The sequence below is a fragment of the Bombus fervidus genome, chromosome 12 (assembly GCF_041682495.2).
Source record: "Bombus fervidus isolate BK054 chromosome 12, iyBomFerv1, whole genome shotgun sequence".
NCBI classification, from domain to species: domain Eukaryota; kingdom Metazoa; phylum Arthropoda; class Insecta; order Hymenoptera; family Apidae; genus Bombus; species Bombus fervidus.
Window position 1 is genome coordinate 10,810,874 of NC_091528.1, and position 19,933 is coordinate 10,830,806.

At 41.2% G+C, this 19,933-nt stretch overlaps 3 protein-coding genes across 7 annotated transcripts in view; 2 read left to right on the top strand and 1 right to left on the bottom strand.

Moving 5' to 3' along the window:
* Lar (tyrosine-protein phosphatase Lar) overlaps nucleotides 1–19,933 on the bottom strand; it is a 281,226-nt gene that overhangs the window by 228,049 nt on the left and 33,244 nt on the right. The gene's annotated exons all lie outside the window — the stretch shown is intronic.
* Nucleotides 1–19,933, top strand: part of Meng (serine/threonine-protein kinase meng-po) — a 215,426-nt gene that overhangs the window by 26,162 nt on the left and 169,331 nt on the right. The window lies entirely within an intron of this gene.
* The window catches only part of LOC139992672 (cell adhesion molecule 2-like), a 149,794-nt gene that overhangs the window by 15,249 nt on the left and 114,612 nt on the right, over nucleotides 1–19,933 (top strand). For 3 of the 4 annotated variants that reach the window (XM_072013782.1, XM_072013781.1, XM_072013773.1), the window contains exons 3-6: nucleotides 3,443–3,614; nucleotides 3,777–3,933; nucleotides 4,023–4,530; nucleotides 19,276–19,392. Coding sequence is in view for 1 of the 4 variants with exons in the window: in XM_072013781.1 (XP_071869882.1) it covers nucleotides 19,368–19,392 (25 nt within the window). In the remaining 3 variants the exon portion in view is untranslated. Of the gene's footprint in view, nucleotides 1–3,442; nucleotides 3,677–3,776; nucleotides 3,934–4,022; nucleotides 4,531–19,275; nucleotides 19,393–19,933 lie in introns of all 4 variants that reach the window. The other variant, XM_072013774.1, reaches the window with a different exon arrangement.

Here is a 19,933-nt window from a genome sequence, read left to right on the forward strand (position 1 = left end):
CGCTTTATCCCTTATTTACATGATTCGAAGATTTACGCTTTTTTCCTCTCGCATCGGCTTCACTTTCTACAGGACTTTGACGAATTTAAGATACGACGGTGAAAATTATATCATTTTTCATTGTAATACTCTTTTTTCTTTCAATGTAAACCAACGATAGTACGCGACACGCATTAAAAAACGGTATATAAGTTGTATACTTATTAAGTTTATTATTTCCATACAACGATTCGAAGCTCTGGATATCATAGGGTTAATATAAAAAGCAATTAGATTCTACGTTTAATGCTTGTTAAAATGTCTACCTGTTAAAACGCGTAACAAGATTTTCATCACCATGAATGTTATTTTAATATACGATAGTAATCTCGATATACGCAGCTTTTGGTTTGACATGAAATTGCACTGGATATAAAATTTGATTCTCTTTCATTTAAACGTGACAAAGGTGTAGGTATCGGGAAATCACGATCATAGTGACGAGGAATTTTTTGTCACTGTTTTCTACGAGAAAGTTTCGCGTTTTTGCTTCCTCTTTCGTTGAAACCTTTCTCTCTGCAATCTCCGATCTCGCGCATGAGGGAGATTCGATCCTTTGTTGCCGATGAACCGGACGGCAAAGTTCTCGTCAACGCGAAGCAGCTTTCAAGATTGCCTACGATGTCACGTCACTGTACAAAATCGGGATCCTCGAAGACGATATTGCCAACTTCCTTTCCTTGGTTTTCTGCATTTTCCTTCTTTCCTTTCTTTCGTGATCTAAGCGTCATCATTGGACCGTCTTTAGGCAAACTTGCATAAAATCCTACCCTTTCTCTTCTTCTTCTTCTCCAGTTTTCTATTCTTTGCGTTTTACGGATTAATTATGCAAGAATGTTGGATCGTAGAAAGGTTTTTCTACTCGCAGAACAATTCGCGATTCTTTTCTCTTAAAATTTTCTACGCGATTCTACGCATGCCGATCCTCACGTGCATTTTAGGTATCGTTTCTCGCGCGTTATCGATGTGTCTTGTCGTAAACCCTCGCTCGGTTTTCTATCGTTCGTAATATGTATTTTAAATCGATATATGAATTTGCAAATAATTATCAAAGATTATTCCATGCTCTCGATAACAACATTTGCCACTTTCCTGTTGAAAATTTTGATTCGATCGGGGAAACGTTATCGCCTATTCGGCTGCTTATTAGAGAGGCTAAAAGCGCGAGCTTAACCGAGCTTACGCCTGTGAAAGCTGGAAACGCGTGATCGAAGAACGGCTTGGAAAATTGCGCTTCGAAATACCGAATTAACGTCCGGCGATGCGTTAATTGACGTTGCAAACGATTTAGACGTTTGGCGAACAAGGGAGGACAGACAACGACAAAGTCTTCGTTGTAATTTCGCTACAATCGGTCCAAGCGGTAGAATTCGTTTAAATTTGTACATTTACTATCTTCATTTTTTCTTATCATTTGTGCTATTACTGTCGTCATCGCGTAGAAAACGGGAGCATCTAAATATGATCGTCGATAACATATAATATTTGTGTACTTGGACCAATGATTTTAAAATGTTCGTTCAATGTTCTAATTTGTACGAATTAAATTAAATTTGATCGTCTTTATCGAATTTGGTTTAGCTTCGAGTTATTCGAGAAGACTCGATAATTAATTTATCGTTGGAGCAGTGTCGCGTTTCTGAAATTAATTGTAATTCTTGTTATTAAATATCAAGCTTTCGATCGCGGTTGTTGTAAACTACGTTTGCAGTTTGTAGAGCTGTTCGATTCATCGGAACAGTTTGACACTCCCAATCATACTTAGTTTGACCTGATTCGATGATATTCCGTGAAATGTTTCCGGATTACAGACCACGTAATATGATAAAGGCATTGACAAAACCGTATTGAATACACGATCCGCCATTAATATACGATGGACAGTTCGTCAGAGCGTCGATTGTTCCGAAATTACTTTCAATCGGATTCATTTTTCACAAAAGAATCGAAATAAGCGAGAAGCGAGGACGAGAACGGGCGTTTGATAACGTTTAAAGCTTTGCAAGTAAGATGGAATGTTAAACCGACCTATTTAAACGAGCGTATGTGGGTCAGGATATCCGAGTCTCTGCTTCACGATGTCTAAAAAGAATGGCGTAGAGTGGGAAGCGAGTAGCCTACAGCGATGAGAGAATAAAAGAAGAAGCCATTCGTACAATTATTGTAAGAGCGTCTATAGTAGGACGACAAATCTCTTGACGACGTTACTTCAACGTTTCTGACAGTCTCGCGTAAGCCGATTACTGTTCCGCAAGATAAATTAAAACTTAACTTTTTCAAAGGGAACTACACGTGTATGTACGCGTATAGTAGTTGTGCGATTTGTCACCGTTTTTGCATATCAATGTTATTCTCTTGGACGATTCATCACCAGCACGGAAAGTAATGAAAGATATGGAGTATAATTTGGAATAAGCTAGGATTTATGGATAGCCGTAAATTCATTCGCGCTACATTTTCGGCAATATGAATTTTTTGTTCGAACGCCAAACAGGTTTCTATATCTCGTACCGTATGATAAATTGTAATATTCGGTCTCGCAAATATATTATTTATCGCGAGATAATTACACGGTGTATAATATTATTTTCCTTTTCTGGTCGTCGTTCTATTGTCGGTACTCGAATTAAATCAGCCTGCGTCAGAAAGAGTTTACTATTTCTAAATGTTACATGGCAGCCAGGCAACGCAGCTTATTTGTACGTCCGCATAAATTCTCTGACGCGGAAACCTCCTAATGTTAATTCGAAACAAAAGCACGACCGTCGCGAGGGTCCAACGAAGTCTAGCCGAGAGTGAACGCACAGAAGCGTCGTGGTAGAGGTAGAGGTTCCGGAAACGCGACGGGGATGCAGGGAATTGTGGGGTCTTGCAATGGGGTAGCGCATTCGGTACGGTACGACAACGGAACTGGGGTTTTGTTCGAGGGATGCGAGAGGAGGTTGCCGGAATATCCACCGCAACAAGGTGCAGTTGGAAAAAGGGAATGACAAAATGAAGAAAAAAAAAATAGAAGCCACAGAATCGGCGCATAAAAGCGAGTACGAACAGCCTGGAAGGATAAATAGTAAAAAATGTAGCTCGACCGCGAATTAGAAATTTTCAGTTTTTCTCCTTGCCAACAATTCTACGGCCGCATTACTTAAACTTGAGGGTTTCGATCGTAATGTTCTTTCGCACGCTGCTACAACTTTTCCTTCAAATTAAATATCATCGAACCGGATAAAAATTGTCGCTTTAAATTCACTGCGAATATAGCACGGAACTATAGAATTTTTTAAACAAGCACGCACATTTGGATATCGTATCAGTACGACGTTGTTTTAATTATAGATTCCGAAATAGAAATCGCGCTTTTCTGCATTATCCGTTTAAAATTAACCTTCGAATTTTTCTGTTAAAGGAATTATTTGCGGAAACGAGGGAGTAGAACAGGTCTACCACCGCTAGAAGAAATTTGGATAGGAAAGGAGGATCTGTCGTTTAATACGTGCTCGCCTCTTTTCCTCCTTTCTTTCAAAGTAGCTGAGTAGTTGTTTAATTCTTAACGAGATGGCTGCTGAAGGAACTTAATTGTAAGAAGCTTTTGTCATTATATCGGATATCTTTCTTTGTTTTCTTCCTGTTCGCGGAGCAGGTAAAGTTTCGATCCTTTGACAGATCTAAGTTAATGCATTTAATAACGTTCTGGAGACGTGCTACGATACTTACTTAAATATTTTTTTTTCTATTTCCAGTAAGCTGCTTTCCACATTTACTTTATTTCATTCGGTAACGATGGCATGAGAATTCGTGTATAAATGCAGTATTGACGCGTCGCCGATATTTGCCAGTATATCATAGAAATCCGCATCGATCATAGAAATTCAGCGATATAGGCACCAAAGGATATAGGTAAATGTAGATACATATGAATATATATATATATACACACACGTATAGATACATATATATATACATATATATACATATATATGTCGTAGAATTGGAGAATCGATTTGAGGAGAGTCGCATAGATCGATTCGATGTTCACTGGGTGGAGTGCGCTGCTCATACTCGCACGTTTAACGCGAGTGCCCGTCGTCACGTGTCCCGTCGAAAATAAGTATCGTCTACTGATAAATGTGCCTGAAGCATTGGCGGTGAAACATGGTTAGCTACGTACAGGGGAAATTCCATTGGTCTCGCGTAGATATTTTCCTCGATTCCCGTGAAACACGCGACCGACCGCGTTACAGTGCGAGTACCCTACACATCACGCTTGTACGCCTATACGCGCATGGAACGAAGAGATCGCTTTATACCGCTTCGTTCTACGTGCACCGTAAAAATGCAAAGCAGGCTTGCACGTCAGCGCATACATCAGCATACACGTGCACACGAGACAGCCGTGCCGTCGCTGCCATAGGACCTGGACGTAGAAGCGGAGGGGGTCGTTTACCCCGTACTGCCACTCCACTATCAACTTGCTCCGATATTATCGACAAAAAGGTAATTTTCTAGGGTACGGTGCAATTTGACGTACCGATTTTCCTATTCATTTGTCATACATCTTTGTCTTTGATTTATTCCTTTCTCTTCTAATTTGCTTCTTTTTGACCTAATTTGAGATTTTCTTGGCAAAACACAGTGGATTTTCACTACAAATCATGCTTTATTCCTTGTACTTTCGCATAATATGTTTAGTAACCGAATGTACTTTTACTGCGTGCTTATTTGTTTAAAGTAGTCACTTCCATACTATGCCCATTTTTCATCGAGAAACACAGTTGTCTGCGTTTCATAAATTCAGCATCGATCCCTTGAATCCGCAAGTATGGCCTTTGATTCTCGATATACGTAAGGTAGGGGACGGTTCTCAAACAGCCAGAAAACCTGACAAAGTGCCTCGTTCGATTCTCGTTCTCTTCTGTCTTCGATCAGTTGCTGAAACGAGCGGTCAAGCCACGTTTCGTCGAGTTACGATCCCTTTGTTAGGTCCCTGACTAAGGGTAAAAGAATTTGATTGCTCACTGCGGTTAGGTTTTATATTAGGCGATAAATCGAAAGGGTACGTGCGACTTTCGGACGTTTTACACATACCCTTCGCGAGTGACACAGACCACCGAACGTATTCGCATACATTTAGACATTAAACGAGTTACTTAAACAAGATGATATTCGAGACCGTTATGTAAAATTAATTTGCTTACGAGTTTCTGTGTTGCTTGGAAATGGCGAATGTGTACTGTGTAGAGCCAGCAGAGTCACGCAACCGTCCATGTAAAGAAAAAGTTGAGAGTGGTAACTACCTATGTAGGCAAAGATGGAACAACGAGAGTTCGTGAGGGAGCCAAGTATGGAAGAGGCAAACGTAGAAAACGAAGGGGTATCGAGGATCCCATAGGAAATCGCCGAGAATACAAGCCTCTGTTCGAGTCTGACGGAACAAAGCCGGTATAATGGGCCAGCTGCTGCACACGCAGCAACCGTCCTGGAATTTCGCTCGCTCGGTTATTCTTGCTACAGCGTATTGGTTATATGCCGTATCTCTTGCATGCAACACACGATATTCGACGCAGTGAGAACAGGACTGTTGCTTGCAGTAGACTCGCAACGTCGTATCGGCGATGCAACGCGTATCCGTTTTCGCGAAAGATTAGTCTTTGAACGAACACGATGCATCCCAGAACGATCGCTAATCTCATTCCATTTACGTTTCTATCCGCTGCACGAACGTCTTGTAAAACTCTTGCTGCTCGATGACATTCGCGATATACGGAACGTTCTTACAATTCCTGTCGCTTTGTGCGAAACCGCTCCGAGACCATAGATATTTTCGAGACTGTCGTTCTGATCGATTCAGGAGGCGCTATATCTCGCAGCAAAGAAGAACGAGCAAAGTGTTGGACCGAATCTTTGTAGCATGTATTATGAGCAGTACATTGCGGTTGAGTTCGCTCGAGAAAATAGCCAGTAGATACATTTTCGCTTTCTAATAACGCTACATGTCTAAACAGTGCACGGTGCACTCCATCCGCGATCAAGCGAGCACAGACGAGAATTACGAAAAGAAATATAGTAAAGAGAGAAAGAATAATGCTTGGTGGTTTCACACTGAGAATCGTTGGTAAAAGAAAATCGATAGTATATACGTACATTGGTGTAGAAGTAGAAGGATATGTACATGGAATGGACGTACCAGCTACGGAAGCTTGGAATACCATATGGTTCGAGTCTCAGCAAGATTTTATACCGCTATTATTTCTACGTTCTCTCGATCACCTTTATCTAGAGCAATTCGTAGCCATACCACTTTTCAAATTCTCATTGATCGCTCGGCTCTCGTTTTTCGCCCCTTTTTCCTTTTTTCCTGTTTTACCTTCTTATTCGGATATTTCTTCCGGTTTATTCGATATATATCGATACGTTTGAACTAGAACTATTCATCGAGCAACGAAGTGTCCATCCGATATTGCATTGTTTTACCATTAGCGTGCTGCATCGTCGTTCGTCGAATGTCCAAATGTCGTTTAGATTCCATCGCGGCGTTTCATTTCGAAGTGATGTAAACTGAGTAGCAAACGAGTATTTGCTCGTTCATCGATTTATACGGCAAGAAGAAGAGGGTCAGGAACTCTTTCAAACACTGCTCTTCCAATGTACATCGACCAACTGTTCTCTCTTTCTATCTTCTTTCATTGAAGTTTTATCGAAACTTGGATCAATATACTTATGCTTCTCTCTATTGCTTTAGAAATCTTTCAAACATTTTTATTTTACAATTTTTTTCTTACTTTTCCAGAGAACGCGTACATCTCGCGATATCCACTCTTGTTTAAGCAAATGTCTTTCATTCTCGTTGGATGAAACGTTGAACGTGGTAAATCACGTTTATCACGATCGAACCGAACTTTCGTTTGCCAGTAATAATGACCTGGTTGCTATATACTTTGAAATTCGAGCAACGGCGTATGAAATATATCCGACGAAAGTTTTGGTCGAATTCGATACAACTTTCTAGAGATCTGTTGCACGTAGTGAAACAGCGTACGCCATTCGTAATCGCTAGAAGGTGTAATCCAAATTACATATTTTCGTTACTAGGCAATTTTCATTCGAGAATGTTCGTTTTAAGGTTTGAGATTTTTACCTATCTACCACTTTCCCGTCACCATATCGAACTTGTTCGTGTTAGTCGATGACGTGAAAAGTAGAAACGGACGCTTCTGTCGGCAATATTACCAACGATGAAGAGAAAGCAGATTTCAAGGGTGTTTTCCCTTTAATAATTTCTAGAAGGGTGGTAACGAGAAAACGAGTAGTACGAGGAGTAAGTAGGCTGGAAAGAGGTAAGGTGAAACCAGGTAGAATGAGATGCTGCGGGTAGAAAGAAAGAAGGCTGACCTGGCCCGAGGAGGAGCTGGCTTTTATTTTCCTTCCAGTGTCATCTCTTCTTCGAGTGCTAGCTATGCGCCGAAACAAGACGAAAACCCTCTGTGTTCCTAGCACGATTTCTTCGAGTATCTCACCTCTTTACTCGCCCTTTCTCCATCGCGGCTCTCTATTTTTTTTGCTCCGGTGCTCGATGACGAATCACTCGCTGTATTTCTCTCGTTTCTCCGATCGTTCTATCTTTCACACTTTTCTGCGTGAATGTAATCGATCGCCGATGCTTTAGTTATTATCTCTTTTATTATTTTTTATTTATTTTTTTTTTTTTTTTATTGTTTTCATCGATGGAATTAGATAGTTTGAATCGTCGATGAAATTCAATTCTGTTTCTCGCAAAATTGTTTGTTACACGATTTCGGTAGCGTAAGACTTGAAATATTAAGAATACCTTTTAGGGAATAAGATATGAGCGATGTTGCCTCGGAAGCGTTATATAGTTGCCCCTGCTGTAAGTCGAAAGCAGTTATGACTCTATCGAGCCTGGTCCTATTATTTTTCACCCTTGGTTCGATCTTTACGAGGAAAACGGTTCGAAGGGTTCTCTTTACGAGAAGATTGGTTACGGAGAGCGTTCCGGCAGATCGAGCAGTAGCGAAGATATGAAATCCGAACCAATTCCCGTGAGATTTTCGATTCCTGGCCTCAATAAATGCATTTTGTCTTCGCGCTTGAGCAGAGTTTGCCAGTAGGTCGTAAGCTAGTCGGTTTCCAAGCGCGAAAAGTGGGTTAATGTCCTCGACGTTTCTAGAAAGGGAATTGTTTCAACGAATCGGATACTCGACTGCTTCAGACTCGACGTTTCTAATTGACAAAGACGGAAGGAATATATTAACGCGGCGCATCTGCCGAAAACGATGTAGAGGCGAAGAAAAATGCAAGGAGCGAGCATAGGTGTAAGAATAAAGAGGGAGAAACGGAAGCAGGAAGAGGCGGGCAAAGGTAAGATGGTGGATTTTATCTTTTCTGCAGCCTTTGCACGAACAACCCTGCGGTATGTCCGGAGGCGTGCCACGGAGTGTTCTCCTCTCGTTGAGAATCATTGGCAAGCGAAAGAATCGAAAAATGAGCGACGCAAGAAATGGAGAGAACCTATCGCGATTTTGGACAGATGAAACGGAAAACTGGAAACGAAATACCAGTTAGGAAGTCGTGCGTTTCGAGAAATTGCTTACAATACCGAATTAACACCGTGAGCTGCGGATTTTTATCAGAAACATCTTAACCTGGTAAATATCGAACATTCGCAGCACTGGCCTCACTTTCGAGTCTCCTCCTCGAGGGACTCGCCGAAACTTTTGGTATATTCGACAAATTAGTTTCTCGGCGTAATTTGCTCGATCAAACTTTTCTATTCGAAGTTTCTCCATGTCGAGGTGATCGATTTTTCTTTGCTTCATTCCATCTGGAAGAGCAAAGTTTAATCGTAGTTTAGACTATCGGCGGAAATGAAGTCTGTTACGCATAGAAATTATAAAACGATACTTTAGGCATGTTTCACCGCCATTTAAATATGTTTATTCCGACTATAGTCATTTATATCTGGGGAAAAAAATGTTCATTTACATAGAAATTGATTGTCAACTAACGCGAATACGTTTCACCTGTATAATTCGTACACAAAGAAAAAACGGTGTAATCTTTGCGTAAGAAGAGTTGCGATAAATCAAGTTTTTCGTTTTTATTTCGGTTTCGAATCTTTCCGTATGCAGCCGAAACGTGTTGGATTTTTACGGGTCAGTAGCTTTTAACTCCGTTCCGCTCGTAAAATGCGCGTGACTCCTAAATGGTTCACGTTTTGAACGATGTTTTATATTCAAAAGCGATGTTTTGCGTTTGCTCGTTTCTATCTTAAACAAGATAATTCGGAGACTAAATCATTCATAGGAAAATACGATGCTCTTCGACTGTTTGTGGTCGAAACAGCATTTGACATTTAACGTTGTTTAATTCGCAGTTCTCATTCAATATTCATTCGATATTCATTCAAATCCCAAAATTCCAATTCAAAATTCGTTTCTAATTCGATAAGCTACTTTCGGAAGCTGTTTGTTCTCAGCCGTTTATTATAGGTACACATACTTGTGGCTGCGAATGCCTACGCGAGGCTTAAATAAAATAGAAACTCTTATCAACCTTCGTGGTAGATTGGATTGAACGCTGCAGCGAACCAAGTACATCCAGTAGAACTATTCGCTTAGTCTTTTCGGAAAAACGTAATCCTCCTCCATTGCTTTCAAGTCGGTACGTCTCGAAACGCCCAGCAGATACTGTCTCCGATGCCTGTGGCGTTTCCGCCGCAACCTTCCACATCCACCTGTCTCGCGTTTCTCTGCATCCACCGCCTCGTCGTGCCAGCTTTGTTGCGTGAATTCTCACCGGCATTGCTTCACGAATTTGCCATATAGAGAAAGAGATAGGCGTCTCCGTCTCGCTTTGCTTGTTTCGTTCCTTCGGGAAAGGAACAACCTCTGTTCGACGTCTTTTAGCCTTAGCTGTTCATCCCGAAACGGAACTGTATTATACCGACTTTGGACCAGAGATCACCATCGCGTCCCATTGTCGTTCGTGTCGATCACGCAGAAACTTATTTTTCCCCTCTATCGAATATTTATCACACACATTCGCACGGCCTTTCGTTACTTAAAATGGAACGCTCGATATACCATTCTTTTCTATTTTTCTTTTCATATTTCTTTCGCGAGAGCCCGCAGAGAGCATCGGATTCAAGAGCTCCGCCTTTGAACGAGCCTGGCTTTAAAACCGATCTTTTCGTAAAAATCCGTTTGAACTCATCACGAAGCCAGTCGCAATGGGCAATTGCGATTATCGCGATTTTAAATACGTCCCTGTGTGTGTGTAGGCGTAGGGCACAAGTGCCGGGGAAAGTACTCTTCGATTCGTACTCGAGCCCTCGGTTCGAGCACCATGCACAAAAGAGCAGAGTTTTATTCAAAGCAACGGTTCTGCGGGTGGCAACTTTATCCGGCGTGTCTTTAGCCTCGATGTAAAATGCGTCTCGAGAGTTTTCAAGTATTCTTAAAATTTCGACTCTTGGGATCGGGAATCTACTTCCGCGCGATATAAGGAAACAACGACGGATCGAAAGATCCGATAGTATGCGAGCGGGACACGTCAAGGGGGAAAGAAGGCAAGGAAAGAGGGTGGAAACATTATCGCTTAAAAGTTTCAACGAAAAAGTTACTTCGAAACAAATATAATGGAAATTACGAACAGCGCGTCGAACTTTACGCAACTCGAAAGAATGAAATGGAATTTACGACAAACATCTGCAAGTCGGAACGCCGAGAAGAATTAGAAATGCATATTTCAAACGCGAGTAAATGTAATTTAATCAACGTAGCGGATGTTTGGTTTTAGCCTGCTGCGATGCTCGAATTTTTATACTTCGATTTTGCTCTCGTTTTAGCAAACGAAAAAGTCTTTTAATATCCCAAGGAAATCTTTTGCGTGAAATTTAAACGAAAATAATTGTTTGCAGATGTCTTTACGTATTAAAAAAGTGTTAAAATAAATACGATCGAGGATGAAAATGACTGGAAGAATACAGCAGGATTAAGAAATTAAAATGTATGAGTTATACGCACACATCTATCTTTAAACAGGCTCAGATAGCGAAACGGGAATGAAGAAAAGGAAGAGAGTGGAAATAAACGAGGAGATTTTAATCTGACCGCATTTTAATTTCCTAATATATAACTTGAGCTGACGGTGCAACGATTTCAGTTTCAGCTAATGATCGGCACGAGCCAAGAAAATTTATCGTTCGTTCTGTATTTCTCGCGCTTGCCGTGTTTAGCGTTCTCAACCACTTGTTTTGGAAAAGTTCCAGACAAAACGATCGCGATCCTCCACGAACAGCATTTCTATCGGATATCTCTCCTGCATGATAATTCATCGAACGACGATATCGACGTTCGAATCATTTTGAAAAATATGATTTTTACAAGTTCGTAAAATCGTCCTAATTCATCCATTATCTGTTCAAGTTGCTTGTACGTCATCGTAAGTTCGGAACAAGGAGAAGAACAAGTAGAAAGACTAGTCGAACGTGGTATAATTAATGACAAGAAGAGCTAACACACGACGTCGACCGATATTAATAGCTTCGAGCAATAAGGGTATAAGTTCGTTAGTCGTGCGGCGACTTTGAAGACTAATGACGAAACTTTTGTCTCGATCTCGCCGATGTACAAAGTCTAGTGTTTTGGCAAATAACGCTCGATTAACCGCGAGACATTTGAACTTAAGCGTATGGTTTGCGTGTTCGTGGAACGGCAGAAATCCACTGATTGTGAAAATATCGCGAAACGGTGTTTTCATTAATATCGTTAAAGGAACGCGACGCGCTATATCGGATCGTATCCAATTTATCCGATAGAGAAATTATTACGGTTTAGTATAAAACAAAAAAAAAAAAAAAAAAAAAGAGGCAAAAGGTGGAGCAAAATGGTCGAGTACTTGGTCGTAATACTCGCAGACCCTCGCGATAATTATTGGGGTAAAGTCGTCAAATAGCTTTCCTTCGCTCGATCGGTCTCGCCGTTCCGACTCCTGGGAGGAGAAAAATCATTTAGCCTGTTTCCTGAACACGACGGAGAGAGATAGGAAAGGATGGCGGTCCATTGGCAGAACGTAATTGGTGGCATCTGTGACCTACTGTTCCGCGAAATTGATTCAAGTCTCGAGCCGGAGAATCGGGGCTAATTGGAACGAGTAACGAATCTCCCGGAGGAAAATCGCTATGATTTTTCTCTTGCGCTACTTGAACGACAAAGGTGACGTTCGCATACTCTTTACTCCTGATTGCCGGGTTTTAGATTACATCGAATCCGTTTCCGTTCTATATCGATGAAAACGATTTGTCTTTACTTTCCTTCACTTGTTTCAATAACTCTCTACGGATTCGTAAAAACGGAAGAATTCGATTTCGTTGGAGAAACTTGGTCGCAGAGAACAGTAACGCGAATAAATGTACGTAGTTTTCGATGTCACGGTAGGGAAGATGCTCGATGTTAGAGTATCGTAATATATAAGGCGAAATGCATTTTAATTGGACTATTAGCGAAATACGAACGTTGGCGTTTCCACTTTTGGCGAGAAACTAACTGGCGCGGAGACTGTACAAGATCACAAAATTGAGCGATATTTTTTCAGAACCTTTCTCTCTACGACTCGCGTCGTTGTCACTGTCACTCTATGTAATCCAATGGTTTTCTCGCTGATACTTTCAATTAAAACCTTTTTTCAGTTCTTATTTTTCGATCTTCGTTTCAAGCTATAATAAAAATTTATCGGCACGATAACGTTTCAATCTTCGACTTAATTTGAACGTATTTTTCGATTATTCATCTTCTCAGGAGCGAAGAAAATCGATGATATAATAGAGGAACGACTGGCGGTCGCGGAGGAAGCAATCGCGTTGGTGATGATGGCAAAGAAGATGGAGGTACGCCCGGTACATTATTAAATATGCCTGGAAAAATTAGATTCGAAATTCTTATTTTTCCTTGTGGCGTTTCTGCCAACCCTTCTGCTCCACCATCCACGAGCGTTCACGATTGCCCGCCTTCTCCGTTCCGTGCTTTCCCTTTCTTTCTCTCGACCAGTTCTACGTATTGCAGGAAAGATACGTTCCAGCCTGAGGCTAAATGCCTGTGTCAGCATTGTTAAGCTAGCAGATATGGCTGACCCAATAGTCTTAAATTTTTACGCTATGTACCTACCCTTCGCGTAACTTTCCTTCTTTTTCACCCATCTTCTCTTAGGTTCTTCTCTGTTTCACCTTCTGCAACCTGCTCGCTCCGAGGTTCTGCCGTTTAGTGTTTAGAGATGAAACGTTTGATGAAATTGCCGGCGGCTACGCGCTAACGTTCTAACGCGCCGAGATATCATCGTTACGTTTTTCCACCGCAGATCGAAAATCAACTAAATCGAAGTGCATGTAGATCCTTTAGACCGTGTCGAGAATCGCGAGTTTCCGGAAGCGAAACTTCAAATTAAAAAGTTATCTCGTTACCGTGCCGTAGGTAATTAACGAGCGCTAGTAGCTATGCTCATATTTGGTTTAACGACTCAAAGGGCTCGTTAACGAGCATCGCTTTATTTTGCGGCGGAGCATTTCACTTCCACGCTGATCTTTGCTATTTCAGTCAACAGCTTCCTTTTTCCACCAGACAATAAATTTCGCCTGCGTGTCTTTTTCTAATCACCAGACACGAATATGCTTATCGATGACAACGACGGTGCGCTGTTCGCTAGATGGTACAAACGCCCGACAACCAGGATCTTGTCTTCGTAATTAACGGGAGCCGTGCAGGCGCTGTATCGCAAATCAAACTTACTCGCGGTGTGGTTAAATTTGAAAGCATCGAACGCTTCGAAATTTCCTCGTGATCGATCGAACTAAAGTCATTAAATGCGACGAGCGAGAATCTTCTCGCCGTGTTTTCCTCGGAGCCGCGAACGCGAGTATGGAATAAGAAGACAGAGCGAGGACAGTTATCGAAGTAATTCGATGAAATTATCTTGATAACTATCGCGTAGCCATTTCAGCGCGATTAAACTTTAGGCAGGCCGAAGTTTCCGTTAATCTGCAGCCGTGGAAAGTCCGCGCTGTCGATAATTGCAAGATCCTTGGTTCGTTCTTTCCTTTCTTTTTCTCTCCGTCCTTGTTTTCACCGTTGAACCACGGGAAAGAAGATCGAAGGACAAAGAATAAAACTAGCTTCGAAGCGTTCGTAAGGAAGGACAAGCTACGAGAAGAGAGGGAAGAGAGTCGGTTCGGCGAGACACCCTTAACGCGGAATGTCGCCTGAATTACGACCCTCCTTATGGCTAGTCCGAGCGCACCGTTTCGAGACAAACGGGCAAGCAGAGGCCGCGAGCGCGAATTTCTTTGCGAATTCCACCGGAATTCCGGTGCCAAGCGGCTCCGTTCGCCGCTTTCCTTTCTCCGCCACCATTCCTCGAGTTAGGTGAAAAGTAGCTGCCAGAGGTATCTCCGTGCTTTTTTAAAATTTCGGTAGGTTAGAAGATTGGATACAGACTTCCTTCCGCCTCGTTAATACCGTTTATCCCATCAGACCCCTTCTTTGTCGATTCCGTTTAATTTATTTATTTATTTGCCGGTTAAACCTTTTGGTATACTTAACGTCGAAGATATCATACTTTCGATTAAAATCAATATTTTTCACGTAAATATCGTTGAAAGAGAAAACGTCATAACCAAAGTTAACAGAAAAGACGGCTTCAGCAATGCGTGATTGATAATTGGATTTTTCAGTTACTCTTAGATGAAAAATAAAAAAATGTTATAAAATAGGTCGAAGCGCGATGGAGTATTTTGAGTGTTAGCGTTACGAAAGATTTCGAGGAACTCGGCATACGAATTGAAATTAGAAGAAATAATATTCTTTACCTGCCTATCTTTCGATCGATCGTTAAATAACGTGGAAATGGCACGAAATTGGCAATGTCGATTCATCGAGGACAACGTGTTCGATGCGTGTGAACACTGACCATTAAAGAACTAATTGCGCGGTCTTTTTGTTTTAACCTCGATCCTCTTCTCCTCCTTTGGCTGTGTGGTTTCGTTGAAACGAAAGGAGTAGAAAAAAGATTCGCCGTGTTCGGTTGGAAAGACCGATAGCGTGGATTCGCGAGGCAGGGAAAGAGGAAAGAGTGGGAAAGAAGGAGACGAGAAATGAGGAGGTTGGGCGCGGCCGAAATCCATGGAAAAACGGGGCAACGACCAGATATCGGATTCCGAAATGAAAACGGGATGCGGATGCATCGACGAGAAAGAGGCGCGGAAAAAAAGAGTAGCACGAACCGCGAGCAAACGTATCGACAAAACGTAAACCTGGTACGAGAATGATTTCGTGGGCCAACGCTAAAATATCCATGTTCTGCTTGTTAAACGATTACGACAGATGTGTCTGTTCTACGTAGAAGAATAGAACGGTGCAACAGTGCGAGTAACTGATACAAAACCATTGACAATTGGCTCGACGTTGCGAGGAACGTTGACGTTAACTCGTATCGAAAAACTACACGGCTAATACGACGAACTATGCGGAATCATTTTATGTTGGACTTTTTGCCACGCACGCGTTACATCGATCGAATCGTAACAACGTCGCTCGACTTTTAAAAAGACGCGAACACGGTCTGAGCTTCGCGGCCTTTCGAATTTACGAAATGGACATCGTTTAAGAAGGTCTGGTAATCAAATTCTTTCGACACGCTCTAAGCGAGTCTGCACGACGCTAACTTTCTTCTCATCCTATCTCGTCGGAAATAATATTGCTGCTGAAACGAAGTTAGAATATCCGTCGGAAGCGATACTGATATCGATCGGCTGTTATATCTTGACTAAGTGAAATTTTTTTTTTTTTTTTTTTTCTAGCGTAAATTATTTTCTCGCCGAACCTTGCTTCGGCGAGCGCGATACACGCACGCGTTACCAGAAAATTGCATTTTGAAGGGCTCGATAGATGCTTAACTTTTCTCGAATCTTTTACTTCGAAATTGATTTACTTTATCATTCAAATTTCAACGAAGAATTTATCAGACTAATGTTCTTTGTAAATTTATCCAATTATTTCGTGAAAGTTTCTCGGCTAACTTAACTTACCTCATTTGATCATTTTTAAGCGACTTTATAAAACTTTAACCGCTGTGTAATAATTATTATTAATAAGCCTTCCGAAGATTTGTTCAGCCCGCTCTAAAGTAAAGTTTTCCGTTTGGTTTTCGACGTAGCATTCGTTTTCCAGCTTGCCACTCGTTGCCTTCCTTTTGTACCTCCTCTGTCTTCTTTCACCGCAAAAGAACGACAAGAACGACGACGGCTCGTGGAAAATTGGTTTCTCGGACGCGAAAGCAAATCGAGAGAGAACGTGGAGCCGAGTAGTTTTTACCAGTGGACGAAGAAGAACTTTACCGACGCGTCTTTTCTAGGCAGACGTTCATCAGCCAGTTTTCCAGACTCGAGAAACGAGAAATGCAAGGAACACGCGACAATTTTCTGTTAGCTTTTACTTACTTTTTGCATTCCAATCTTTTTTTTCCTTTCTTTTTTTTTTTCTTTTTTTTTCGAGATCTATTGAACGAAGTTCTATACAAGGTTTTTAATTATTTCTGCGGGAAAATCGATTAAAGTTTCGTGTTTGATAAAATTTTATCCGTCAATGTTTTCGTATTCGTTCGACAGAGTTTCGCGAAGCTTCCAACTCTTTTCGACGACTTGAGCCCAGCTATCGCTTCAAACGTCACTCCGTTGAATCTATTTCACCGCCTTCGCCAAAAGGTATCTATCGCTTAAAAGTTGAGGCCAGCGCGAAACTTGGTAAATTTTAAGCGATCTCAAGTGCCGGATACCTTTGAATTTTAATTCCCGTGCTTTTATCGGTGCTTCGTCCGCTGGAAAAATGCTTATCGCTTTATGACGAGTCCGCCGTGTCTCTCGCCGACTGGCTGCGCCAGAAAACCACCTCCTCCTGCCGTAATACCATTTTCATCGTTTTACTTCATTTCTCTTTTATTCCGCAATTCTGTTTAGATTTACTCGCTGCCTTTATCCGTCCTATAATTATTAAATCAAGTTTACATTCGGAACGTCCAATATTTATTTACACGATAATAATCCATTGGGTGAAATCCATTTCGAGAAGAAGTTCGCTTACGCGATTAAACACATATTCACATTATTTAATATAATTTCTGTTTGTTCGGATTACGAGATACAGATCGTTCGAAAATTGTTGAGATTGAAAATTTGGCGAATTACAAGGTAAATTCCTTGGTTCGATTCGACTATTTCTACTCGACTAATCCTCGCAATGTTCTAAAGCTTTGCAACATTATCTTCGTATCGATTGCATATTAACTTTGAGCTACGAAATCCTGACACGCGAAATAACATTTCTTCGTCGAAGGTTCGACCGATAGTTCTCTATTTGTCGACGAAAATATGAAAAAGAAAAAAATAACACATTTTTAATGGCGAGTTTCCCTCCGTAACTACGTATCTCTTTCCAAGTTGTTGGTCTGGAAAGAGATTTTCAAGCATAGGGATTAACGAGCAGTACAAACGAAAATACGTGCGCACGTACTCGTGATACTATCTATAGACAACTAGGAACTAGACGAGTACCAACCTCGGTTATTGGTTCATTGATTTTTGCATGAGGTCGAAGCCTAGGTTCGCGAAATTGCAAATATCGATACTCGATGGCGGCCTTCCGGACAAACAAAGCCGATAATCCACCCTTGGAATTTCGATGTCTTTGTCTCTGTTTCTTTCGCACTCCCATGGCTTCTTCCTTATCCGTCTACCTTAGAAAATATTACCCTATTATCTTCTTTCTTTCTCGTCAGAACTATTTATATTCACAGATTTATTTACGTATCGCCACTTTTCCAAGACGCGATTTCAGAAGGGATATCGCGTTATTCGGTATAAAGTACAAAGAATGTCATTTAAATATAAAAAGACACATTGTGTCTATTGTGTGTGCCAGATGTACTCGGTCTCGTGTGTGTTTCGTATACGCGAGCCTCCAACTAGCTGAATTTCTTTATTAAAATTCAAGCGGGAAATATTATAGCGCTGTGTTTCTCTCACGGGATTACTAGCAAATACCAACGAAGGCTATACGACTACGGATTCGCTTGACTATAGAAGTGCGGATGATTCGGTCTGGCGGAGAGTACGATTGGTTTCCGGGGCTCGGCGCCTCTGCCGGAAGTCACGCTAACTGCTACCAGCACGCCACACTGGCGTAATCCTGGAATCTTGGTTTAACGAACTAAGACTCGTCTCATTTTATAGAAAACACAATCATTCATGCGCTTTGCACACTGAATGTATCATTTAGGTAAATCGGTTTTTAGTAAATTATATTTGATATTTTAGTTTGAAATATACGCGAAAGAATCAGAGTCGCTGGAATCACATTTTTCTTACGACTTTGCCACCGTTACGAATTTTCTAAGGTAAATATAATTTGCGATGGTTTCCGAGATCGTTACGAGTTTCGCGCGTCCCTTTCCCTCGCAAAACTTTGAAAGCCTTGTTAGAGAAATGAAAGATTGAATGTGTCATCGCCGAAACGAGGGTCGACTTTAGAGTCGACGGGATTTTCGGTGGCCAACCGCGACAAACAGGGCCGGATCCTTCGTGACCGCTAATCCGTACTAACGTTCCGACTTTCTTAGACGCGGTCTTGTCTTCCAACATTGGGTTACTTGCTACCAACAGAGAGCTTCGATCCAGCCTTTTCTAGGTCACCGTTATACCGTATAAGTCAGATTTCATTGTAGACGCGATTAATTTATAAGATTCGTAGAATGTTTCTCTTTCTTAAATGAAACGTTGTCTCAGAAACGTGATTACTCGGCGCAGTACTACTCCGGTTAAATGGAACTCGAGTTCGCGAAAACTGGCGCAACTCTAAATGAAAATGGTGTGAAGGATTAATCTGAAAATGGAAAAAGTAGCCGGCGAGCTTTTTACCAATGTATACGTTTTCCAGCGCTACTATGGCTTCTATCCGTCTTGTCGTCGGGCGGGGAAAGTGGAAAGAACTTCTGTAGGTTCTGACGCCACGTCGAGGCGAAAGTATTTCTCTCTCTCTCTCTCTCTATCTATCTATCTATCTATCCATCTATCTATCTATCTCTATCTCTCTCTATCTCTATCTTTTTCCACCTCAGCTTTTCCTTCGGACGTTTACTTCCAGCTTAGTTAGCAAAACGCAATCTCTTTCGTTGTTCCAGTAATGAGACGAAACGATAAAGCGGCACACTCCAAAGGTTTATCGGTGCGTCAGAGGTAACCGCTCGGCATCCGTATATTTTGAACATTCGAGATGGAAGAGAGAAAGGAGTGGCTGGGTAAGTATCAGAAACGGCCATTGTAAAAATTCAGTAGGATTTCCTTCAGCGTCGCCATTTTCTCGAGAAGGTAAACAGCGCGAAATGAAGAAGATCTTTGCATTTTTTTTCCAATTAATTCTTTCTTTCTTTTTTGTCTTCTTTCTTTGCTTTGCTATTCCGTATTCTGAGTATTTCAACGGGAATACATAGTCCACGGATATTTAAACAATTATAGGAAATTTAGATAGCGAAAAATGCGCAGAGCGTGTATAATAGACAAAAATACATAAAACGTACTATACTATATTACATAATACTTGGAATATGAAATTGATCTTTACTTAGATTCTATTTCTGTAGTTCTATTAATGTAGTTCCCGTCAAGACAAATTTAGATATATTTTATCGATCTATTAATATATTAGCTTAAAATCTCGAAATTTCCTCCTCGTATCCAATCCCATTAAGTCATTCAAAATTAGTGGAATTTCAATTTTGATGCGAATCGCAGTGAAAAATGGTGGATTTTTGCCGCTAGTTTCTTTCGTATCGCTTGGAG